Source organism: Triturus cristatus, chromosome 4_2 (assembly GCF_964204655.1).
Source record: "Triturus cristatus chromosome 4_2, aTriCri1.1, whole genome shotgun sequence".
Lineage (NCBI taxonomy): Eukaryota > Metazoa > Chordata > Amphibia > Caudata > Salamandridae > Triturus > Triturus cristatus.
The window spans coordinates 924,755,999-924,780,775 of record NC_140586.1 but is presented as its reverse complement, the minus strand read 5'-3'; the positions used below and the strand labels follow the sequence as shown (position 1 = coordinate 924,780,775).

At 51.2% G+C, this 24,777-nt stretch overlaps 1 protein-coding gene across 2 annotated transcripts in view; it reads right to left on the bottom strand.

The window, feature by feature from the left end:
- The window catches only part of LOC146835421 (complement factor B-like), a 687,940-nt gene that overhangs the window by 269,845 nt on the left and 393,318 nt on the right, over positions 1–24,777 (bottom strand). For both annotated transcript variants that reach the window (XM_085602982.1, XM_085602983.1), the window contains 2 exons: positions 19,434–19,565; positions 18,962–19,051 (listed from right to left, as the gene is read on the bottom strand). In XM_085602982.1, the coding sequence (XP_085459108.1) occupies positions 18,962–19,051; positions 19,434–19,565 (222 nt within the window). The remainder of the gene's footprint in view (positions 1–18,961; positions 19,052–19,433; positions 19,566–24,777) is intronic.

The following is a 24,777-nucleotide window of genomic DNA, read 5'->3' as shown; positions in this document are numbered from 1 at the left end:
CCTGTGTCACAGTGAGTGTGCTCCAGTGTTAGATATACTGCCTGTGTCACACTGAGGGTTCTTCAGTGTTAGATATACTGCCTGTGTCACACTGAGGGTTCTTCAGTGTTAAATATACTGCCTGTGTCACACTGAGGGTTCTTCAGTGTTAGATATACTGCCTGTGTTACAGTGAGCGTGCTCCAGTGTTAGATATACTGCCTGTGTCACAGTGAGCGTGCTTCAGTGTTAGATATACTGCCTGTGTCACACTGAGGGTTCTTCAGTGTTAGATATACTGCCTGTGTCACACTGAGGGTTCTTCAGTGTTAGATATACTGCCTGTGTCACACTGAGGGTTCTTCAGTATTAGATATACTGCCTGTGTCACACTGAGGGTTCTTCAGTGTTAGATATACTGCCTGTGTCACACTGAGGGTTCTTCAGTGTTAGATATACTGCCTGTGTCACACTGAGGGTTCTTCAGTGCTAGATATACTGCCTGTGTCACACTGAGGGTTCTTCAGTGTTAGATATACTGCCTGTGTCACACTGAGGGTTCTTCAGTGTTAGATGTACTGCCTGTGTCACACTGAGGGTTCTTCAGTGCTAGGTGTACTGCCTGTGTCACACTGAGGGTTCTTCAGTGTTAGATGTACTGCCTGTGTCACACTGAGGGTTCTTCAGTGTTAGATGTACTGCCTGTGTCACACTGAGGGTTCTTCAGTGCTAGGTGTACTGCCTGTGTCACACTGAGGGTTCTTCAGTGTTAGATATACTGCCTGTGTCACACTGAGGGTTCTTCAGTGTTAGATATACTGCCTGTGTCACACTGAGGGTTCTTCAGTGTTAGATATACTGCCTGTGTCACACTGAGGGTTCTTCAGTGCTAGGTATACTGCCTGTGTCACACTGAGGGTTCTTCAGTGCTAGGTATACTGCCTGTGTCACACTGAGGGTTCTTCAGTGCTAGGTATACTGCCTGTGTCACACTGAGGGTTCTTCAGTGCTAGGTATACTGCCTGTGTCACACTGAGGGTTCTTCAGTGCTAGATATACTGCCTGTGCCACACTGAGGGTTCTTCAGTGCTAGGTATACTGCCTGTGTCACACTGAGGGTTCTTCAGTGCTAGGTATACTGCCTGTGTCACACTGAGGGTTCTTCAGTGCTAGGTATACTGCCTGTGTCACACTGAGGGTTCTTCAGTGTTAGATATACTGCCTGTGTCACACTGAGGGTTCTTCAGTGCTAGGTATACTGCCTGTGTCACACTGATGGTTCTTCAGTGCTAGGTATACTGCCTGTGTCACACTGAGGGTTCTTCAGTGCTAGATATACTGCCTGTGTCACACTGAGGGTTATTCAGTGTTAGATATACTGCCTGTGTCACACTGAGGGTTCTTCAGTGCTAGGTGTACTGCCTGTGTCACACTGAGGGTTCTTCAGTGCTAGGTGTACTGCCTGTGTCACACTGAGGGTTCTTCAGTGCTAGGTGTACTGCCTGTGTCACACTGAGGGTTCTTCAGTGCTAGGTATACTGCCTGTGTCACACTGAGGGTTCTTCAGTGCTAGGTATACTGCCTGTGTCACACTCTTCAGTGCTAGGTATACTGCCTGTGTCACACTGAGGGTTCTTCAGTGCTAGGTATACTGCCTGTGTCACACTGAGGGTTCTTCAGTGCTAGATATACTGCCTGTGTCACACTGAGGGTTCTTCAGTGCTAGATATACTGCCTGTGTCACACTGAGGGTTCTTCAGTGCTAGGTATACTGCCTGTGTCACACTGAGGGTTCTTCAGTGCTAGGTATACTGCCTGTGTCACACTGAGGGTTCTTCAGTGCTAGGTATACTGCCTGTGTCACACTGAGGGTTCTTCAGTGCTAGGGATACTGCCTGTGTCACACTGAGGGTTCTTCAGTGCTAGGTATACTGCCTGTGTCACACTGAGGGTTCTTCAGTGCTAGGTATACTGCCTGTGTCACACTCTTCAGTGCTAGGTATACTGCCTGTGTCACACTGAGGGTTCTTCAGTGCTAGGTATACTGCCTGTGTCACACTGAGGGTTCTTCAGTGCTAGTTATACTGCCTGTGTCACACTGAGGGTTCTTCAGTGCTAGGTATACTGCCTGTGTCACACTGAGGGTTCTTCAGTGCTAGGTATACTGCCTGTGTCACACTGAGGGTTCTTCAGTGCTAGGTATACTGCCTGTGTCACACTGAGGGTTCTTCAGTGCTAGGTATACTGCCTGTGTCACACTGAGGGTTCTTCAGTGCTAGGTGTACTGCCTGTGTCACACTGAGGGTTCTTCAGTGCTAGGTATACTGCCTGTGTCACACTGAGGGTTCTTCAGTGCTAGGTATACTGCCTGTGTCACACTGAGGGTTCTTCAGTGCTAGGTATACTGCCTGTGTCACACTGAGGGTTCTTCAGTGCTAGGTATACTGCCTGTGTCACACTGAGGGTTCTTCAGTGCTAGACATACTGCCTGTGTCACACTGAGGGTTCTTCAGTGCTAGACATACTGCCTGTGTCACACTGAGGGTTCTTCAGTGCTAGGTATACTGCCTGTGTCACACTGAGGGTTCTTCAGTGCTAGGTATACTGCCTGTGTCACACTGAGGGTTCTTCAGTGCTAGGTATACTGCCTGTGTCACACTGAGGGTTCTTCAGTGCTAGGTATACTGCCTGTGTCACACTGAGGGTTCTTCAGTGCTAGGTATACTGCCTGTGTCACACTGAGGGTTCTTCAGTGCTAGGTATACTGCCTGTGTCACACTGAGGGTTCTTCAGTGCTAGATATACTGCCTGTGCCACACTGAGGGTTCTTCAGTGCTAGGTATACTGCCTGTGTCACACTGAGGGTTCTTCAGTACTAGGTATACTGCCTGTGTCACACTGAGGGTTCTTCAGTGCTAGGTATACTGCCTGTGTCACACTGAGGGTTCTTCAGTGCTAGGTATACTGCCTGTGTCACACTGAGGGTTCTTCAGTGTTAGATATACTGCCTGTGTCACACTGAGGGTTCTTCAGTGCTAGGTATACTGCCTGTGTCACACTGATGGTTCTTCAGTGCTAGGTATACTGCCTGTGTCACACTGAGGGTTCTTCAGTGCTAGATATACTGCCTGTGTCACACTGAGGGTTATTCAGTGTTAGATATACTGCCTGTGTCACACTGAGGGTTCTTCAGTGCTAGGTGTACTGCCTGTGTCACACTGAGGGTTCTTCAGTGCTAGGTGTACTGCCTGTGTCACACTGAGGGTTCTTCAGTGCTAGGTGTACTGCCTGTGTCACACTGAGGGTTCTTCAGTGCTAGGTATACTGCCTGTGTCACACTGAGGGTTCTTCAGTGCTAGGTATACTGCCTGTGTCACACTGAGGGTTCTTCAGTGCTAGGTATACTGCCTGTGTCACACTGAGGGTTCTTCAGTGCTAGATATACTGCCTGTGTCACACTGAGGGTTCTTCAGTGCTAGGTATACTGCCTGTGTCACACTGAGGGTTCTTCAGTGCTAGGTATACTGCCTGTGTCACACTGAGGGTTCTTCAGTGCTAGATGTGCTGCCTGTGTCACACTGAGGGTTCTTCAGTGCTAGGTGTACTGCCTGTGTCACACTGAGGGTTCTTCAGTGCTAGATATACTGCCTGTGTCACACTGAGAGTTCTTCAGTGCTAGGTATACTGCCTGTGTCACACTGAGGGTTCTTCAGTGTTAGATCTACTGCCTGTGTCACACTGAGGGTTCTTCAGTGCTAGATATACTGCCTGTGTCACACCAAGGGTTCTTCAGTGCTAGGTATACTGCCTGTGTCACACTGAGGGTTCTTCAGTGTTAGATGTACTGCCTGTGTCACACTGAGGGTTCTTCAGTGCTAGGTATACTGCCTGTGTCACACTGAGGGTTCTTCAGTGCTAGGTATACTGCCTGTGTCACACTGAGGGTTCTTCAATGCTAGGTATACTGCCTGTGTCACACTGAGGGTTCTTCAGTGCTAGGTATACTGCCTGTGTCACACTGAGGGTTCTTCAGTGCTAGGTATACTGCCTGTGTCACACTGAGGGTTCTTCAGTGCTAGGTGTACTGCCTGTGTCACACTGAGGGTTCTTCAGTGCTAGGTGTACTGCCTGTGTCACACTGAGGGTTCTTCAGTGCTAGGTGTACTGCCTGTGTCACACTGAGGGTTCTTCAGTGCTAGGTATACTGCCTGTGTCACACTGAGGGTTCTTCAGTGCTAGGTATACTGCCTGTGTCACACTGAGGGTTCTTCGGTGCTAGATGTACCACCTGTAGGAGATTAAATAGAGCTTCAGTTTTATTTAAACCGACTGAGCACGACTACAAGGGGCTTCAGTGTCAGTAATGCTGACTGTGTATAAGAGAGATCGTTCCAGTTTAGAGCCGGGGTGATCCCCTGCAATGATATCTTTCAGGGTCTTCCGAACACACTCCATGTTGAAAAACAGCAGCAAGATCAGCTCCTGATCACACTGGAAGCCTTGTATTTTCTAGAATGTAGTGTGTCCTCGACATGCAATGTACATATGGATCTTAGTGAAGGCACGAGGGATAATGACGGAGGGCATCGGGACTGCTGATCAGTGCCTGAATTTACATCTAATTATTAGCGAATTGTAGGGAGCTGGCTCTTTATATAATATATCAGAAAGAGGTATCCATTAAGACTAGACAGGGTGCTCTTTTTGTGGTAGTGTGTGGTAGTGTGGTCGAGCAACCTTAGGTTTAACAAGGAGGAGTGCTACACATTTGTTGCACACACAGAGTCAACTGAGCGCTATGAGACCTGCCGGTATATATGCGCTATACAAGATTAAATTAACAATAACAATAACAATAAATGAGACACACTCAAACAGGAGATCCACACCAAGTTAGAAAAAGAGCACTTCTTTTTATATATATTTCTTAGCACCCAGAACTTCGTCATTGGGTAAGTAATGTTTTGGGAGATATCCCTGTTCTGGGAGTTTACAGAATTACACTTGCATTGGGTGAGGTATCAGTTTTTCAGTATACATTAGTACACTGGCACTTGGATCTTTTAAAGCGGTAATGTTATCCTAAAGGAAAGAAACATTTACTGCATTTGGGCACTTAACAGCGACTTACAGGACTGTTCTCCAGGACTTAAGGTAAGTTTGGGTGAGGGTCCAGGGCAGCACAGCACCAACAGGTTACCGCTGGCGGCTCTGGGGTGTCCGAGTGCAGAAGTAAAATAGCGCATCAGTGCCCCATTTAAACCAATGGGGAATGGTCCGGGAATGGTCTGGTCACAAAGAGACTGCAAGCTGGGGCTGGGAGATCGTCCGAGTGAACCCACAAGGGGGCTCGGTCCTTGAGATGCTTGAGCACGTAGGGACACCTCTGGTCCACTGGCACTCGGGCTCAGCTGCAGTGGTGGTTTCTCCAGCAGGGTCGGGCTGTGGGAAGTACTAGCAGTAGCAGGGGACACTGCAAAACAGGCTGCAGGTGGTGACTGGGGGACCAGTCGGTCAAACTCAAAGGTGGGCCCTGATCGTGAGGGTCTCAGGACCCCGTTGGCACTGTTGGTCCACTTATCCCCGGGCTGTGGGCCTCGGTGCAGTGGTGCTTCTTGGTGTTGGGTTTTCACAGTCTGAGGATCTCACAGTTCCTGCTGTCTGGCAAGAGAGGCTGTAGGTGGGGCATTGAGGGACATTGCGAGGAAGTCCAAGGGGGGCTTGTCTCTCGATGGTCTCTGTGCCAGGGGCATCGTCAGTTCACAGCAACTGTGCCCAGGGGACTCGTGTCCAGTGCTGTTTGGTCTGGCGGGGTCGCGCTGGTAGATGCTCCCATTTCGGTCCTTTAGTTGCGTGCAAACATGCAAGGAAGCAGCTCTTCTGCTCCAAGGGAGATGTTGCTGGCCAGGTGAAGTTGTGGGTCACTCTTCCACAGCTTTTTGGAGGTGCCTTCCTGGATGAGTCGGATCCTTAAAATTGTCAGGAACAGCAGGAAGGTCAATATGGTTTGCGCCAAGTCAGTTGCTGCTCCTCAGGTTTCGCGTTGGGGGCTCTTCTTTTTCCTTCTTTCTTCTTCAGGCAGACGGATGTGATCTCCTGGTGTCAAGGGGTCCCCTAAATATTCACATTTAGGGGCGTTAAGGGGAGAGAGATGAAGAAGCCTATGGTTTACTTACTTCTGGGGTCACTACACCCCCCTAGATGACTGCTTCCTTTGGCAGGTTGCCATCACCCTGTCCCAGAATTCCTAATTCCATCACACACGAGATAGTGGAATTCCTATCTTCGTGGTCACTTCAGGCTGCCCACCCTAGAGGTGTGTCCAGTCTGGCAGTGCAAATCGCATCCTGCATAGCTACTTTTCCCGTCTGCCCTGGTGCTAAATGGCTTCACGGCAGGGGATGGCATCCTCCAGGTCTGGGGAAGCCAGGCTCGCATATCAAAGGCCTCCGGCTCTTTGAAGCTCCCTTCTTTGACATGTTAATTTCTGTGAACGAACGCCGAGGAGTCTAGGAGAGTCAGCATGCTGGTGGGACGAGCGGGTCGACACTAAATACGTAATTGAACGGATCGACTGAACGGATCGAACACCTCTTGCCAGAGCAGGCGTTGTTTCTGACCTCTGAGAGCGGTGCTCTCATCTCCAAGGGGTCAGAAACTCATCTGTGGTGGCAGGCTGGACAGGACCAGTCAGCCAGCACGCTAGAGGACTAGTAAGGTTTAGGGAGTACCTCTAAGGCACCCACTGGGTGTTTGTATTAAGAAATCCTTCACCGGAATCAGTGTGGGTTCATTATATGAGGTGTCTGATACCAAACATCATAGGTTTCAGTGAAGCCATTATTTAGCTGAGAAACTCATTTTGACCAGTGCCCAGTACATACCTTAAGATGGCCTCACTGATCACTTGTAATATCCAGGAATGAAACTAGACATTACAGAGGCATATCTGCTCATGCATATATGGCGTCACATGTGCTATAATGCTACCTGCCTTAGGGCTTCAAGGCCTTCTGTAGGGGTGACTTACATATGTCCATGCAGTGACTTTGGCATGGCACATAGGAGTGTGCCATGTCATGTTTTCAAACACAGTTTGCGCCATGTCACACAGCCTGCAATGGCAGTCTGTGTGGAATTTGTGTGTTGGTCCCTTAGGGTGGCATAAGACATTAGGGACCCTCTTTAGTACTCATGCCCTAAGTACCTGGGGTATCATTTGCTAAGGACGTACAGGTGTGATAAAGTCCTTGGCCAATTTTAGAATAATCAGACATCACCTTGTTTTAGGGAAGGAGCACTGGCACGGAGCTCTGGTTAGCAGGTCTCAGTGCACTGCCAGAGTTGTAAATCACCGTCGAATCGCTAAACAGGGGGCAAAAAGTGGGTGGACAACTGCAACAAAAATCCAGTTTCCTAAACAAATACATGCTGGCTCAGACGGGCCGCCTGCACTTAGCGTTTATGGACCTGAGTTCAGCATTCGATTGTGCTAATAAAGGGCCACTCTGGAGGAAAATGCTAGATATGGGGGTGGCGGTTCCACTGGTCAAGTTGTTAGCTAAATTACATGAAGATGTGACGGGGGGTTGTATTAGGTATGGGACTAAAGGGGAATATACCCCCCAATCAGGATTAATCGAGGGGTGCGTTAGGAGTGAGTTCTGCTTTTTGCTTGTACATTAACGATTTGGACGCCAGTTTATTGCTTGTGGAAGCAGATGCAACTAGGTTGGGGCCTAGAAGAATCCTCCATTGTTATATGCAGATGACTGTACTAATCTCAAGAACAGCTATGGGGTTCCAGAGGCTGTTAAATAAATGTGTATAACTCATGAGTGACCTTGGTCTTTTGACTAACATAGCTAAGTCTCATACTATGATTTGTGGACGTCCTCTGAGCAACCAAAAATCCCACTTCATTCACGGCACTAAACATTTATTCCATTATTTGTGTACCTGGGGATACCTTTTTGACTCCAAATGCACTTGGTGACACCTTATGTGGGTTAGAAAGTCTCAGGTTGACAAAACGATTCAAGCAATTGTTGGTTTTGAGGGGAAGCTCAGTTCAAGGCCTCTGAATGTGATGATCCCATCACAAGGCCCGCTGCTGCTTTGTTTTTATGTATGGAGCAGGAACTTGGGGGCATGTCAACATTCTGCACCTACAGGTCAGTGAGAAAGTGCTTCTGAGGAGACTCTTATCCGTTCCTACCACTGTCCCTACTTATGCCTGACATGCTGAACTGGGTCTACCATATCTAGAGGGCTGTGTCATGTTAGCCCCTCTTCAAGTGTGGCACTCTGTCTGATCCAAGCAGGAACCTCTCCTGAACTAGGGCATAATCACGGTGAGTATAAAACTAGATTATGCTCACCGTGTACCAAGGCTAAGGTAAATCAAGGAACAATTTACTATGCTTGGGAGGTCGGAATGTTTTTGTAGTCCACATGATATGACTACTCATTCAAAAAAATGCTTAAAAGCTGAGTTTTTTTCTATGCAAGGACGTAGAAGAAACAGTCAAGAGTTTAGCAAAAAGAGTGTGACTGCCCATCATCTAATAGTAACAACTGATCGTATGGAGCCTTATCTGAACTTTTTACTGCTTCGTTATCAGCATCTTTATCTGCTAAGATTTAGATTTAATATAGCGCCTCTTTTAGTTTAACACCCCAGACATGCATAGAATGATTGAGGCCTTGAGCCATGTCCATGTGATTCGAAGTCCAATCAATCTTTGCTCCATTCTCTCTTCTTCTGTCAACTGTATACCGCGCCGAGGATACTATACCTTATACCATTGTTTAGGTTCCTGAATATTAGAAGGTTTATACCAGCCCTGTATCATTTGCAATCTGAATATATTTGTATGATGGTACACAAGTGTATAATGGCTGCAGTAGGACTGAGGAATATGGTAGGGAAATAATACTTTAATCCATGTGTCACTTTGTTAAACCTTGTGGGCCCGATTCACAGAACTAACTTAAGACAAAATCCTAAACTTACTACCATTTTGGTATTCACAGAAGGCACTTACTCATTTTGGTATTTACAGAAGACATTTACTCACTTCGGTATTCACAGAAGTTAGGAGTCCTAACTTTAGGACTCCTAAATGCCTTCTGTGAATACCAAAAGTGATGATCCCATCACAAGGCCCACTGCTGCTTTGTTTTTTTGTTATCCAACGTTTATTAATTTTTAACAGGTCATGCAAGAAGCAGTACGCAGCTTATGCGCCTACAACCTTATAGGCCGGCAGCGAACAGCCTCCGCACAGCAGAGAGCAACCTCAGGGTCAGGGAGGCCCGAGGGCCCCAGTGATGCCCCGGAGACAGGCCTATGGGCAGGCGGTCCCCAGCAAGGTCCCACTGTAAAGGCTCTATGCCCTGCGCGAGCCTTCTATCTGACAAGCAAGTTTGTAACCGTACAATATTCGTCAAGCTAAGTCGATCAAGTTGAGCTTCACCAAATTTGCCCTTAAGGGCCAATGACCTTACATTCCAAAGATCTCAGCTGTCCCAATTGCTATACATTCCCCTGTGAGCGTATCTGTCTTCACCTGCAATTTGTCTAGCGTATCGTACAATTCGGTTATGGCAAGCAGTGCATCTCAACATATCGTGCCCGTCGAACGGACAGCGTACAGGGACACCTTCCATCATACCCTCCATAGCACCCCATTCATAGCCTGCAGTAAGCATAGCATGAGAGGACTGGCAACCGCTAGATGCTGAGTGGTATAGGCTCGCTAGTATCCAACAGGGTCTTATTGAGTAGTGCGTAGATCAGCAACCAGCATGAAGGTCATGGCACAGTAACAACAAATTAGGAACCACTCCGTCTTCCCCGCGCTGTGTTCGTGCTAGGGCCATCCGCCACCGCACCTGCAGCAGATATTTAGGAAGGAGGCGGCCAATCAGCAAACGGGGGAGGGAGGCAAAACCAAGGGATAAGAAGGGGGAAGTGGGGGGTCTAGGTAGGGAGGCTCAGCATGGGGGAGGGAGTGCGGACCCCACTATTACCACAGGACGGAGGCTGGAGGTCAAGGCCATCCAGGGGCGGGTTCCCCCCTATCCCGGGGGTGTCTGCAAGAGTCGGGGACCTCAAATTGTTTGCCTGTCTCCAGAAATTCCCTGGCTCAGTAGGGCCCACTACATCATCGAAGAGCTTCAGGGCTCGGAGCCGTGGTGGCTGCAGTCTCACATGTTCTAGTCTCCCCAAATGGTCGATCAAGGGCTTCCAACGTTGGCGATACTGGGTATCACGGAGTTGAAGACGTGCCGTGAGGGACTCCATCGCCACCACATGCCACAGGCGGGTAAACCATACATTGATAGAGGGTGTGTCGGGTTTCTTCCAATAAAGAGCCACCGTTTGTTTCGCAGCACCCAGCATGTGGAGGCTAAGGTGCCGGTCACGGCCTGTCATAGCCCGTAGAGTCGTCGGTCGAAGGCCCAAGAGCACCACCAGTGGATCCTCTGGAAGAGGATACCCTAACACCTTTTTGATGTGGCTAAGGACTTCTTTCCAAAAGGTAATCAGGAGAGGGCATGTTCACCAGATGTGGATGAAATCTCCCGTCGCCTGATTGCAGCGCCAGCAGAGGGGGGATGCCGTAGGGAACATTCTTTGGAGTCTAGCGGGGGTGTAATACCATTGGGTCATCACTTTATAAGCCGATTCCTGTTGGGGGATGCTACGCAAGGTTTTGGGAATGACGCTCCAGAGCCGAGACCATTGGGAGGGGGTGACACCTGAGCCAGTGGCGTTGTGCCATCTCATCTGGTAGGGATGGGGGTCCGGCCGCTGTGCATGTTGGAGCACCTTGTATATGCGGGAAATCAGCCCCTTGTAGGTGCCGAAGGTACGCGCCAACTGCTCGAACGGCGTGTAGGGCCACGTGGCCGCCTGTGTCAACGAGAAGCCCTGTATCCAGTGGCGTAATTGTATATATTGGAACTTGTCTCTCTCCGTGAGCCCAAACTCTTGCTTGCATTGAGCGAAGGTTTTGAGACAGTCCCCAACGAATAGGTCACGGATCGTCCTGCAGCCGGTTTCCGTCCAGTTCCCGAAGTGGGGAGGGCGACACGCCGGCGGGAACTGTGGGTTACGAGCAATCGGGGTGTGGGGAGACGAGAAAGTGGTCAGACCCCGCCGAACCGCCACCCTGTCCCAGACCTCAAGGACCGTTTTGGTAGGGACCGCCATGTAGGCACTACGGTGGCGAGCCTCCCGGGGTAACCAGGCATGGTCCCAGAGCGGACGACAGGTGACTGCCCGATCCATGTGGAACCACACGTTTTCACTCTCCCACGCCCCCCACTCCAGTACAAAGCGGAGGTGGGATGCCCAGTAGTAATCTAAGAGGTTGGGGCAGGCCAGCCCTCCCCGATCCTGAGGAAGTTTCAGGATCTTGTTGGAAAAGCGGGGTTTCTTCCCCCCCCCCATATAAATGCAGCAAGGTCGCGCTGCAGCCCTTGGATGTGATGTTCCGGAATAGGAGTCGGCAAGGTTTGGAAAAGGTATAGGATCTTCGGCAAGATAGACATTTTAACTGTGTTTAGTCTGCCAAGCCAGGAGAGGGGCAGGGCCTTCCACGTTCGGAGGTCGGCCAAGACTGAGAGTTTGTATTCCTGCCAGTTGGCCTGCGTCCAGGTATCCAGGTCCGGAGTTAAGTTGAGACCCAGGTACCGCACCGACTTGCTCGCCCATTGGTACGGGACAGAAGCTTGGATCGTCGCAAGTTCCCCATCTGGGATCGTTAGGTTAAGGGCCCAGGACTTGGTGTAATTGATTTTCAGCCCAGAGGCCCTTTCGTAGGTTTGAAGCAACGAGTGCACCGCTGGTAGCGAGCGTAGAGGATCAGAGAGAGTGAGGAGGAGGTCGTCCGCGAACAGAGCGATCTTGTGCTCAACCCCCTGAAGAGATATACCACCGATAGCTGGGGACTGGCGTATCATAATGGCCAGAGGTTCCACCACGAGGGCGAACAGCAGGGGCGACAAGGGGCAACCCTGTCGAGTGCCTCTACAAATGGGGAAAGGCTGTGTGAGCTGGCCGTTAACCCGTACTCTGGCCACCGGTGAGATATACGGGGCCATAATACGCGCCACCATCTTAGGGCCCAGTCCCACTTTCCGCAGGACCGCCCGGAGGAAATTCCAGTCCACCCGATCGAAGGCCTTTTCCGCATCGAGTGATAATAGGCATGCTGGGATCTTCCAATGCTTGGCCTTCCCCACAATATGCGCTATGCGGCGCACGTTGTCCCCCCCTGGCGTTGGTGGATAAACCCCACCTGGTCTGGCTCGATGAGGTTCGGTAGGTGGGCACCAAGACGTTTAGCCAGAATTTTGGTGTACAGTTTCAGGTCTGTGTTTAACAGGGCAATAGGCCGGTAAGAGGAGCAAAGAGTATGATCCTTCCCGGGCTTCGGAATGAGGGCTATTTCGGCCATCGCCATGTCTGACGATTCCGCGAACGAGTTGAAGAGGCGCAAGAGATACGGCTGCAGTTGCGGCAAAAAGGCACGATAGAATGACACCGGCAGCCCGTCCGGGCCCGGCGTTTTGCCGAGCGGAAGGTCCATCAGGGCCTCCGCTATTTCCGTCCGGGTGATAGAGTCCTCCAGAGTCTCCGATTGACGCTCGCTCAGCGGCTCCCAGCGACAGGCGTCAACGGCTGCCGAGATCAGGTCCGCCGCTGGCGGGTCGCTAGTATAAAGAGCCGCGTAGTAGTCGCGGAACGTTTGGAGCTTTGCCGTTTCCGCAATGGCCCACGAGCCGTCCGTCTTTTGTAACTTGGCAATATGGGCTCTAGCCGCTCTTGTTCGCAGGCGCCGCGCCAACACAGCACCCACCTTATCCCCGCCCTCGTAGTACCGCTGCTTGAGCGAGAGCAGGGCGCGTTCGGCCTTGTTGGTCCGGTGCGCACGAAGCTGCCCACGTAGGACGGCCAAGCGTCTCTTACGCGACGCCATCGGGCGTTCTTGGTCCAGCTTCTCCAACGTCTTGACTTCGCGCTCGATTTTGGTTTCATAGAGCCGGGCTTCGCGCGCCCTGGCAGCAGCTATTGCCGTAAGGGTACCCCGTATCGTAGCCTTGAAGGCATCCCAGAGGAGAGGGAGGGGAGTCCCCGGTATGTCGTTGTCCGCGAAGTATGCCAGGATGGCCGCCTGGACCTCCTCCCTATCCACCGGGTCACGAAGGACGTGGTCCGGGAATCTCCAGCGACTCAACCGCGCGGGCGAGTAGGACACTCCCGTATAAGTAATTCCACGTGGGCGTGGTCTGAAATCAAAATGTTGGAGTGAGACACCGATATAATGTCTTTGAGCAAGGAGTGCGACGCAAAGAGAAGGTCGATGCGAGAGTATGAGCGGGGCACATGGGAGTAGAAGGTGTAGTCCCGCAGTCCCGGAGAATAATACCGCCAGGTGTCCATCAAGTTTAAGGAGGTGAGGGAGCTCTTCACCGCCGCAGACATGGCCCCCATCCCGTGGAAAGCCCCCCCCACAGCGATCCATCTCCGCGTCCCACACCAAATTAAAGTCACCTCCAACTATGAGGTCGGAGTCCACTGGCTCAAGGTGTTCCCTAATGATCCCGCGTAGAAAGGCATCCTGACCTTGGTTGGGGGAATAGATATTACACAAAGTGAGTGGGCGATTCCCTCTCTGGACCTCCACCCGCAAGCACCGACCCTCGGCATCCCTACTGACCTTAGAGTCTCCCCGGAGGAACCCCGCCCTGCAAAGGATGGCTACTCCCGCTGACTTAGTGCTGGCCGAGGACCAGAATTGGTGGGGGAAGCGGGGATGCGCCATCCGCACCACATCCGATTTGAGAAGGTGGGTTTCTTGAAGGAAAATGACGTCTGGGCTCTGTAGAAGCAGGTAGCGCCATATTTGGCGTCTCTTGTTGGGTGAATTAAGCCCTTTCACATTGAGGGAGACAATCTTCCAAGAAGGCGAGTCAGTCATTGACACAGAACCACTAGCAAGACATCTCTCATGCAGCCGCCCCCCTCAGTCTTGAGTCCCCCCCACCAAGAGGATACCAAAGGAGAGGGAGAGGAGGGAAGGGGATAGAGGCAAGGGAAAAAACCAAAACACTTAATCGGCCAACAGGGCCAGCAAGACCTATTCCAGTCTAGGGAGTAGCCAGGCACAACGGCACAGGCTGTCCCGGAGATGTCACTCTCCCAGAAATAGGAGTGGGGGTTAGTCATCGCTTATCTGTAAATCCATGATGTCGAGGGTCCGCTCCGGACCACCGTCTCAGCAGTACAGGTGTCACGCCAAGGACTAGGCAGGCATATGCCCCCCAGGAGACCATCCCGGGCGCCGTGGGAGGAAAGACCAGGGCAGCCGCAAGCAGTCCATGCCCACAGCCATCTCAGTTCCAAAGCTGCCACCAGAGAGGGGGTTCCACCGAGAAGACATTCATTTGGAAGCGGGCGCTTGCGATCCAGACAGTGACGGGCCACCCTCCAGGGATTTTATGTGCTCTATGATGTCCTGCTTGTCACGGGAGGAGCGGCTTCCATCCGGCGATGAGGGGCGTCTAGGGCGGCGTACCGTGGACCACTGCGGCTTCAGTGGGAGTCGGAGGCCGGCAGGGCGGCGCGAGGGGCTAGCCGGCAGGGAGTCCGGGATCTGAAGCAGCTGGGCCGCCTCACGGTAGGAGCGCAGCACACGACGCTTAGGTTCCCACTGGAACATGAGGGCAAAGGGATGGGCCCATTGATATCGAATGTTGAGCTCCCTCAGCTTGTCCGTATTGGGCCGGAAGTCCCGCCTGCGCCGGAGTGTAGTAGGGGCCAGGTCTTGAAACAGCTGGATGGGCTTGCCCCCACAGAGGATTTCGGGTTTGCGTCTAGCCGCTTTAAGAATGGCTTCCTTCTCGACGAAGAAGTGGACCCGTGTCAAGATGTCAGGGATACGTCCCGGCCTTCCAGACGGTCCGGAGACCCTGTGTGCACGGTCCAGGGTGGGCGGCGAAGTGGCATCGTCTCCTCGGATGTCATGGAGCAGGTCCGCCACGAATGACATGATGTCAGCTCTTTCTGCTCCAGTTGGTACCCCCCGTATGCGGATGTTGTTCCGGCGCCCCCTATTTTCCAAATCTTCTTGCTTGATTTGAAGCTCGACATGTTGTTCCTCCAGAGTGGCGAGCCGCTGCCATAGGTGTTCTTGGTCTTCCGTACGTGCGTCCAAGGTTTTCTCCAAGTCGTCAACCTGGCCACCGAGCTCCCCCACATCTCTCCGCAGCTCCTTGACACATGCCTGGACCTCCGTGCGTAGTGATCCGATTTCCGTTTTGAGCTCCTGCATGAACGACGCCATGAAGGATTGTGTGACTGGTGCAGCAGAGGCCCCAAGATCCGATAATGCCGCACTCGTCGATGACGTGCTCGGCTTACTCCACAAGTCCCTGACCGAAGCATCTTTGGGGGCCGCGGGTGGCTCTTTCCCTGGCTTCGTGCGGGTCATGCTGCCAGAGGGTCGGTGGGCAGCGTCTCAGCGGGAAGGAGCAAGGACCCCGGAACCCTCGAACGCACACTCAGCGTAGAGCGCAATCCACTGGGCCACGCAGTCCAGGATCGGCAGTGGGGCCCCAGTCCGCAGGTCCGCGACTCCGGGCGCCGCGTTCCCGAGGGCCCTCCAGAAGCAGCGCAGCAGGGGGGGGGGAAGCGTCAGGTTCTCAAACCACTGTGTGGCGCATGGCTGTCCCCCAAGAGAGATCCCCCCAACTCAGCCGAACGGGGGGGTGCAGTGGGAGCACTGCAGCACTCGTCGAGTCGCCGCTCCAGGCCCGGTCCACCAGTTGGGGCCCCGATCAATCCATCGGCAGGGCCCGGGGAGCGCCCTCATGCGGCATCGAGCCTCTTTCCTCGCCCACGACGGCCCAGGCCGGCCCCAAGCAGATCTAGGCCTCAGCACCCCAGGCAGAGGCGTCCTCCCACAGTCAGCAATAGGCCTCAAGCCGGGCCGCCAGTGCGGTGGTGTCGTCGCCTGGTCGAGGGCCCCAGAGCAACCCTCAGGGACAGCGCAGCAGTGCAAGGCTCCGTGACCCTTCTTGCCCCACTCCGGCAGCTCGCTCGCCCGTCTCAGCTCCTCCCCGAGCGCCGGCAGTCGCAGGTCTCCAGGGCGCGGTGCAGCAAGCGCCCCCCGCCGATGCAGCACCAAGCGGGGTGCAGGTAGGTAGGGCACTGGGCAATTACAGCATCCGCATAGGGTGGGGGGGCCAGCAGTCAGCTAGCAACAGTTCACCAGCGTCCGGTCTCACCAGTAGCGACGCTCCCCCCCAGCCGCCGCCCACGCCAAGCCGCCTCGTTACTGTCCTCTCCGCCAGGCCGCCTCCACGGACCATGCAAATTGGCGGCGGGCACCCCTCTGCCACCGCACCGCGCCTCCAGTCGCACCAGACAGCCAGGCGTCACCCTCAGCACGTCGCCGCTCTCTCTCCTCTACTGTGGGTCTCTCGCTTCACCCAACGCCGTCTGCAGCCCCCGCCGGGCCCGCAGTGGGTCCCCAGCACACCCAGGAGTGTCCCGGCCTACCAGGTCTAGATGCCGGAGATCACCGCCGTCACTCGGGTCCTGAAGTCGCCACTCCCACAGCTCTCACAGTCCGGGATCTACAACTGCCGGAGCCCTCCGGCAAGGATTCTGCCGCAGCCACCAGCGTGATGCCTCCGCCGTTCCGGACTCGCCCAGTGCCGGGCGCGCAGACCGGGGGAAGAGAAAATGGCGGCCAGCCCGGCCGGCGTTCGACTCCTCGTCCGTGCGGTGTGAATCAGCCTCAATAGCCGCCACCGACCTCCTATGCTGGTTCCCCCAGTGTTCCGCTCTCCCCGGGTTGTGTCCCCGGTCCAAAGGCTGCCGTCACACCGCTGCTAGTGGCAGTTGTTAACAGCGGCGGTCCGGAGCGGCCACGACCCGCGTCCTACTCCATTCCTGGCGAGACCACGCCCCCCGCTGCTTTGTTTTTATGTATGGAGCAGGAACTTGGGGGCATGTCAACATTCTGCACCTACAGGTCAGTGAGAATGTGCTTCTGAGGAGACTCTTATCCGTTCCTACCACTGTCCCTACTTGCCTGACATGCTGAACTGGGTCTACCATATCTAGAGGGCTGTGTCATGTTAGCTCCTCTTCAAGTGTGGCACTCTGTCTGATCCAAGCAGGAACCTCTCCTGAACTAGGGCATAATTACGGTGAGTATAAAACTAGATTATGCTCACCGTGTACCAAGGCTAAGGTAAATCAAGGAACAATTTACTATGCTTGGGAGGTCGGAATGTTTTTGTAGTCCACATGATATGACTACTCATTCACCATGCAGGGGGAAGCATGGGCAGCCCTGAGGGAGGCTTCCGAAAACAGGGACATCACAGAATTTTGGAGATTAATAAACTCCCCTTGTTTTCATGATAATAACGTCCCGGAGGTCGCTTCAAATATTCTTCCAGAACAGTGGACTGCTCACTTTGAGGGTTTGTATAACCACGGGGAGGAGGACTTATCAAAAGAGTGGGGGATGCATTTAGTGTGCAATCGGGTGGTATTTTCCTTGCAAGAGATTAGCATGGGCATTGAGGGTCTTACTAAAAAAACAAAGCTCCGGGTCCAGATGGGATACCCCCTGATCTGTTTTTGAGCCAGGTGGATCTTTGGGCCCCTATTATAACTCGAGTATTAAATGCAACTATAATGGTTGGTTTACCACGGTCCTGGTCAACTGCCATCATAGTACCCATTTTCAAAAAGGGCAACAAAGATGACCCCCAATGTTACCGCCCTATTTCCTTGATAGACGTTACTGCCAAAATCCTGGGAAGAGTAATTTTGAACCGATTGACCGAGTGGGCTGAGGACAAAAATATCATTTCAGATGCCCAGTACGGCTTTCGGACTGGCAGGTCTACCAGCGACCAATGCCTGAACCTATACATGCTGATAGCAAAGTACACCAAAACCAGCAATGAAACTATGTATTTGGGGTTCATGGACCTGGCCGCTGCGTTTGACCATGTTAACAGGAATAAGTTATGGGCAATGATGACCCAACTCGGAATCGATCCTGGGATAATCCACATATTGAGGGAATTGCACAGAGAAACCTCTGCACGGGTACGCTATAATAAAGACGGGGGACTGACAGAATCTTTTAGCTGCACAAGTGGGGTGAGGCAGGGGTGTATTTTAGCTCCTTTTTTGTTTTCGTTGTACATTAATAGTCTGGAACAATCACTTATTAATTTAAACGCAGATTGTCCAAGGGTAGGCTCACGTAACATCCCAGTGCTATTGTACGCAGATGATGCGGTGCTCCTGGCACGGACCCAGAAAAGCCTGCAGACTCTCATTGACGGGTTCGTTAAATTCATGGAGGTAATAGACTTGTCTGTCAATTTAAAAAAATCATATGTAATGACAGCAGGCAACAAGCCACGGACTGGTTTCACTTACCGAATTGGCTCCCATACACTTGAAAGGGTGCAAACTTTCTCTTACCTAGGGGTAAACTGAGAAAAATCCTAATTTTAAGACTTTCGGTATTCACAGAAGGCATTTAGGAGTCCTAAAGTTAGGACTCCTAACTTCTGTGAATACCGAAATGAGTAAGTGGCTTCTGTGAATACCAAAATGAGTAAGTGCCTTCTGTGAATACCAAAATGGTAGTAAGTTTAGGATTTTGTCTTAAGTTAGTTCTGTGAATCGGGCACTGTATCTGGAATCCCAAATTCTGCTATTTGTATATATTCTGTTCTATTGATTAATGGCCATGATATATTTCTTACCTATTGATGGATTTTATGTACTGTGTTCTTTTATGGTTTGACACAAGCTGAATAAAGATTTTAATGAGGATGATGACTGAGTACATCACAGAACATGCGGTTTCTGCACATCAACAGCGCAGTTGGCATTTGATCCTCTTGGCTCCACCCCTGCTTTTCTTACCCAGATAGTCTTTTCTCTCCTCATCGATTTTCAAGAAGTCGTGGATCCTCAACATGGAAATTCTGGGGTCTCCTCCCATGTTGGATTTTCCTGAAAAGAAGGGAATAGTTATGCAATGGAGGCACTACCAGTGCGACATCAATTCTTGATTCCATTCATAGACTTGCATGTGATTTGTAAGTCCCAAAGAACAATAACTACAATACGAATACAGTCTTGCTACAGGCTAGTGCCTGAGGAGGGTACGCTCAGTATTGCACAGTATTTAAACCAGAACTTTCTACCATGTTAAGATGGAGCAAAGACGGAACCCAAACTTGGTCTCTTCTACCAAATTACTTACTGCCGGTTTCTTACCTCAGACTTCCTCACCAGCTTCTCTCTTGTCCACAAAGTGACTTACCACCTGTGGAGCCATCCCTTCTAGGGAGGGGTGCACAGCGGCTAAGATATATCAGTAGATGGGACCTACCGTCGGTCATGAGGATGATCACATGCCGGATATCACTGAACTTGTCGGCGTTGCGCTGTGAGTGCAGAATCATCATGTTGTAAACAGTTTCGATAGCACGACGGGTGTTCGTGCCCGTTTTGTCTTCGTGTTCTGCAGAATAGAGAGACAGACTCAGGTGTGTACTTCAAAGGGACATCCAGTGAAAAGAGCTCGACATCTCACCCAATCCTTCATCATTAACAAGCGCCAACAATAATGAATGTCCCTTTGCTTGAGAATGTCTGTTTGGAATGTAAAACCTATTGTGACATCATTCACTACTGTAAATAAACCCTCACATTGCATACAAATGGCCATTATAATCAGATATTCTAGGAATCATCTCTTGACCGGCTAATAATCCATAACACCACCTAGTGGTGAGACAGATAATGATCACACATTCCACACAACCGTGATTACCCTCTTATGTGACCTCGAGTGGTGAGATGGTTCGTAGCACCTCAACCATTGTCTTTCCAATGCAAATGTCACATGGAACTTTACTGATTCAACCCCTCAAGTCCATTATAGAATGCTGTTGATCTGCACACTCTGCACACGCAAGATATCACACTTGATAGTATAGACATCTTGAAGAAGATCAGCATTTCATGCAACAGATCTTGGAAAAGTCTCAACCTCCCCAAATCCCAGTGTCTCTTCTCCCTCACATCCCCATTAGGCACTCCTAAGAAGGAGAAGTGGAGAAGTGTGGCTCAATGATTAGAGCGGCAGACCCTGATGCAGAGGTCTAGCCCGGGACCAGGGTTCAATTCCCTGCCTCGGTGGGTCTTGGGCTCAAAATTCCACGGACCTGACAATTCTCGCCTCGGTGCCATTCCAATCATGGAGTCCCACTCTGCAACTCTGGGCAATAGCTTGCTTAATCTCCACAACAGCCCCCACAACGCTAAGGATGCCTGGCCTCCACCCTGGGGGTGCCCAGGAGTGGACGCCTCACAGGGAAAGCCAGGATGGGTTCCACAGCGGTATTCGTACAAGCGCCTTGAGACCCTTGCGGGTGAGTAGTGCGCTATACAAGTATCAATTTACATTTTTTTTTTTTTACTCCATTGAGAATGAGCACATCTGAGTTCTTTTACACTTGGAGGGACATTATTTCAAACAGCATTGTGTTAGATATTTTTCAGATGTTCTGGTTAGGCTGGGTAACAATCAGGGGTGTCTACTTAAATTACAACATGAAATGAAGAACATCTGCTTCCAAGGGGCGCATAAAGAGTAGTTTACTCAATGTGCTTCCTTATCCTGAAGACAGTCCCAGTTGAACTCTTCATCTGGAGTTTAGCGGTCGCGCTAAAGTTAGGAGCAAGCACGTTTTGTGCCTGTTTTTTCCTTCAGGGTAACTAGGTGTGGAACACTTGGCCAGGTTTGAAATGGTGATTTACCTAGGAAAGCTATTATGTCCCCTTTTTATGGTTCAAATGTGCGCTAGGGGTAGCAGGCAGTTGGCATATCAACAGACTGACTCACACAGACAGATAAAAGCAGCTTTGGCAGATAGCGAGAATGCATAATTAGCATCTACACTGTCCATATGACTCTATATGAATAGCTCTCTGAGTGACAGAGCCTGAAATTTGGTAGCTTCAGCAGGAAACAGATGGCAACTAAGAAAACCACTTACCTGGACAAAAATTGAAGAGGGCAAGAATAGGGCGGATTAAATGCTGCATCAATTAGTCTAGTGAGGACTACATAGAGGTCTTACTTGAGGCTGGCACTGCATAGAGAGATGCCACTCTCGTTTACACACAGTTCCTCCAAAAGTCCTTAATGGTAAGGCATGAACAACAGACTGGTGTTTGAAGATATGCTGCATGTGCAGCTAGGTGAACACATAGAGATGTGTATGCCACCCCGGCCTCTTCCTAGGGCCAAAAGTGGAAAGTAAAATACTGAACTATGAGAGGGTTGATGATTTGAGGAATTAACTACCTGACAAGCCCATTTAACTACAAACCATACTCTTGTGAAAAGCTTTGCATAGCTTCCTTTAAGATGTGGGAACCTCTCACTCTAAGGCCTCAGGTGCCAAATCATTGGATTAAAGGAGTTGGGTTTGAGATGGAGCATTTGGCGTTGATGTAGACTGGCCCAATCTGGACGTAATGGAGGTCTTTGATGTGGATGCATGTCCATTGCCTAGGAAAAGGAGCTCCCTGGTCCATGTGCCCATGTTTGAACCATGATAATGAGTGTCATTGGCACTTGCATTATTTTGCACACGGCATAAAAGATCTTTGAAAATGAGAGGATAAACAAATGCAAATGTCCTGGACCAGTCGATCAAATAGTGCATTCTGAAAGACTGGATATTTAGAGACCTAGAGGAGAGGTTTTGGCAGTTGACGATTGTTGCAGTTGCATGATTTGAATAGTAGTCCAGTCCTTGTGGTAGAGAACATGAGAAACCGCCAACGCGTGTTTCGTCACCACCGTGACAAGTGTGCTCTTCCCTGCATTTAAATGTAGTACATGATGGTCACATTGTCTGTTCAAATTAAGACCGGCTTGATACGCAGCCTGGTTGAAAATGTCATTGACAATGTGGTGAAAGCTCTCCAGAGGGGACCACTGACACTGAGCCTTGTTGCCATGCATGGGTGCTTCCAACTCTGCAGAAAATACTTTTAAACTTTGAGCGCTACTAACACTAGATCCTCCCAATCCTGTTCCTCTTGTGACTACTGTTTGGTCAGATATTCCTGCAATAGACTCGTGTAATTGAGCGATGGGGACCAATGAAATGCATGACACCATCATTCCTTACAGGTGAATCCTCACTATCAGAGTACTAGATGTCTACTAAAGAGGAAGCCATCTCTGAAAGTTCATGACTGACTTTGTTATCGAAGAGCACTGCCCAACACAAATTGAAAGTAGTGCCAAGCAAATTTTCACAAAAGTAATCTGAGACAAAATCCTAACTTTACGACTTTCGGTACTCACAAAAGGCATTTAGGAGTAGTAGTAGGAGAGCTGCCTGGTTCACCACAGACCATCATGAAGCCAGACGCTCCTGCAGAAAATCTGGCGAAACCTGAAAATCATGGAAGCATGGAACAACCACAAGAGCGGCCTGAAGGAATACCACCAGTGCATAAGAGACGCCAAACGGACCTTCATGAGAGAAAAGTCCAGACCAACGCGACCAACGCCAAGGAACTGTTCAACGTCATACAGCAGTTCACAAAACCCACCTGTGAAGCCACGGACGTCACACCCTCAAAGGAACTCTGCGAAAAGCTCAGCTCCTACTTCCATCTGAAGATCATGGCCCTCTACGAAAATTTCGGCGAACCGACGACGAGCACCAACCCCCTACCCACCGCGGCAGATAAGCCAACCATCGCGTCCTGGGATCCCGCTACCGTCGAACTCATCACAGCTACCATGAAGAAAACCCACTCAGGAGCCCCCAACGGACCCCTGCCCACTGCACATCTTCCACAGAGCCGCCACTGCTATCGCACCCAAACTAGAATGCACCATCAACGACTCCCTCAGATCAGATGACTGGAAATGGGCGGATGTAAAACCCCTCCTCAAGAAACCATCAGCCTGACCGAACGGACCTGAAAAACTTCCGGCCCATCTCCTTCCTTCCCTTTGCGGCCAAAGTCATCGAGATACTCAAAAACGGCCAGCTGACCGCCTTCATGGAAGAGAACTCCATCCTGGATGCCTCCCAGTCTGGATTCCGCAGCAACCACAGCACCGAGGCTGCCCTCCTCGCCGCCACGGACGACATCCGCATGCTACATGACCAGGGACACAGCGCGGACCTCATCCTTCTAGTCCTCTCTGCAGCCTTCGACACCGTTTCACATCGCACTCTCGCAGCCGGACAACATGACGCGGGAATACAAGGAGACGCCCTCGACTGGATCCAATCCTTCCTCTCCGGCAGAACCCAGAGGATCCGACTCCCTCCCTTCCTATACAAACCCGCGGAAGTCAACTGCGGAGTTCCCCAGGGATCTTCACTCAGCCCCAAGCTCTTCAACATCTACATTGCCCCCCTCGCCACCTTCGTCAAACAGCAAGGGCTCAGCATCGTATCCTATGCCAACGACGCCTAGCTCATCCTCTCGCTCACGAAGAACCCTGAAGACACCAGACTCTGTTTCCAGGAAGGTATGAAAAACGTGGCAGCCTGGATGAAGGACAGCTGCCTGAAGCTAAACTCAGAGTAGACCGAGGTCCTCATCCTCGGTCCCTGCACCTCCGCCTGGGATAACACCTGGTTGCCCTCTGCCCTTGGGAGCCCACCCACCCCTACAGACCATGATTGGAACCTCAGCATCATCCTTGACTCCTCCCTCTCCATGAACCGCCAGATCAACGCGGTCGCCTCCGCCTGTTTCAACTGCCTTCGCATCCTCCATAAGACCTTCAAGTGGATCCCCCCAACTGCAGAAGGACCGTCACCCACGCACTCATCACCAGCAGACTGGACTACGGCAACGCCCTCTACACTGAAATCAACAGAACTCTTCTACGCAGACTAAAGACCATCCAGAACACCGCAGCCAGACTCGTCCTTGGGACACCACGCCATGAGCACATGACCCAACACATACGAGGCCTCAACTGGCTCCCCATCGAGAAGAGGGTCACCCTCAAACTCCTCACCCACGCCTACAAAGCCATCCACAACATCGGACCCATATACTTCAACGAGAGAGTATCCTTCCACGCATCCAAGAAGAACCTCCGCTCCACCAACCATACCCTGGCAGAGGTCCCCCACATCAGCAGAAACAGAACCGGCAGGAGAGCTTTCTCCTACATCGCAGCCAAAACCTGGAATAAGATCACTGTGAACATCAGACGCTCCCCAATCCTGCACACGTTCAGGAAGAACATCAAGACCTGGCTCTTCGACTGATCCGGAGCCGCCTCCCCCACTCCTCCAACGCCTTCAGACCCTCACGAGTGAGAAGGGCACTATATAAACCCCTGATTGATTAATTGATTGATTTATAGCAAAGCCACTTAATGGCCTATTTGAAGATGGGAATATTTTCTGATGATTTTTTAAAAAGCCATAGTACTATCGCTAAAAAAAAACAGTTATAACCCAGAGGTACTAAAGAACTACTGCGCCTCCTCCCTATTGCCTTACAGTGCCAAAATCCTTTGGTCAAGTGTGCACAGCCATATTAGGTAGTAACGCAGGACATCAGAGGCCAATGACCACAGCCCCCACGGCTGATGCCCAGTAGCCCTTTTTCCCCATGGCCCTCCAAACGGGGCCTGATATGTTCTTCAATATGTGGATCTCCTCGACTAT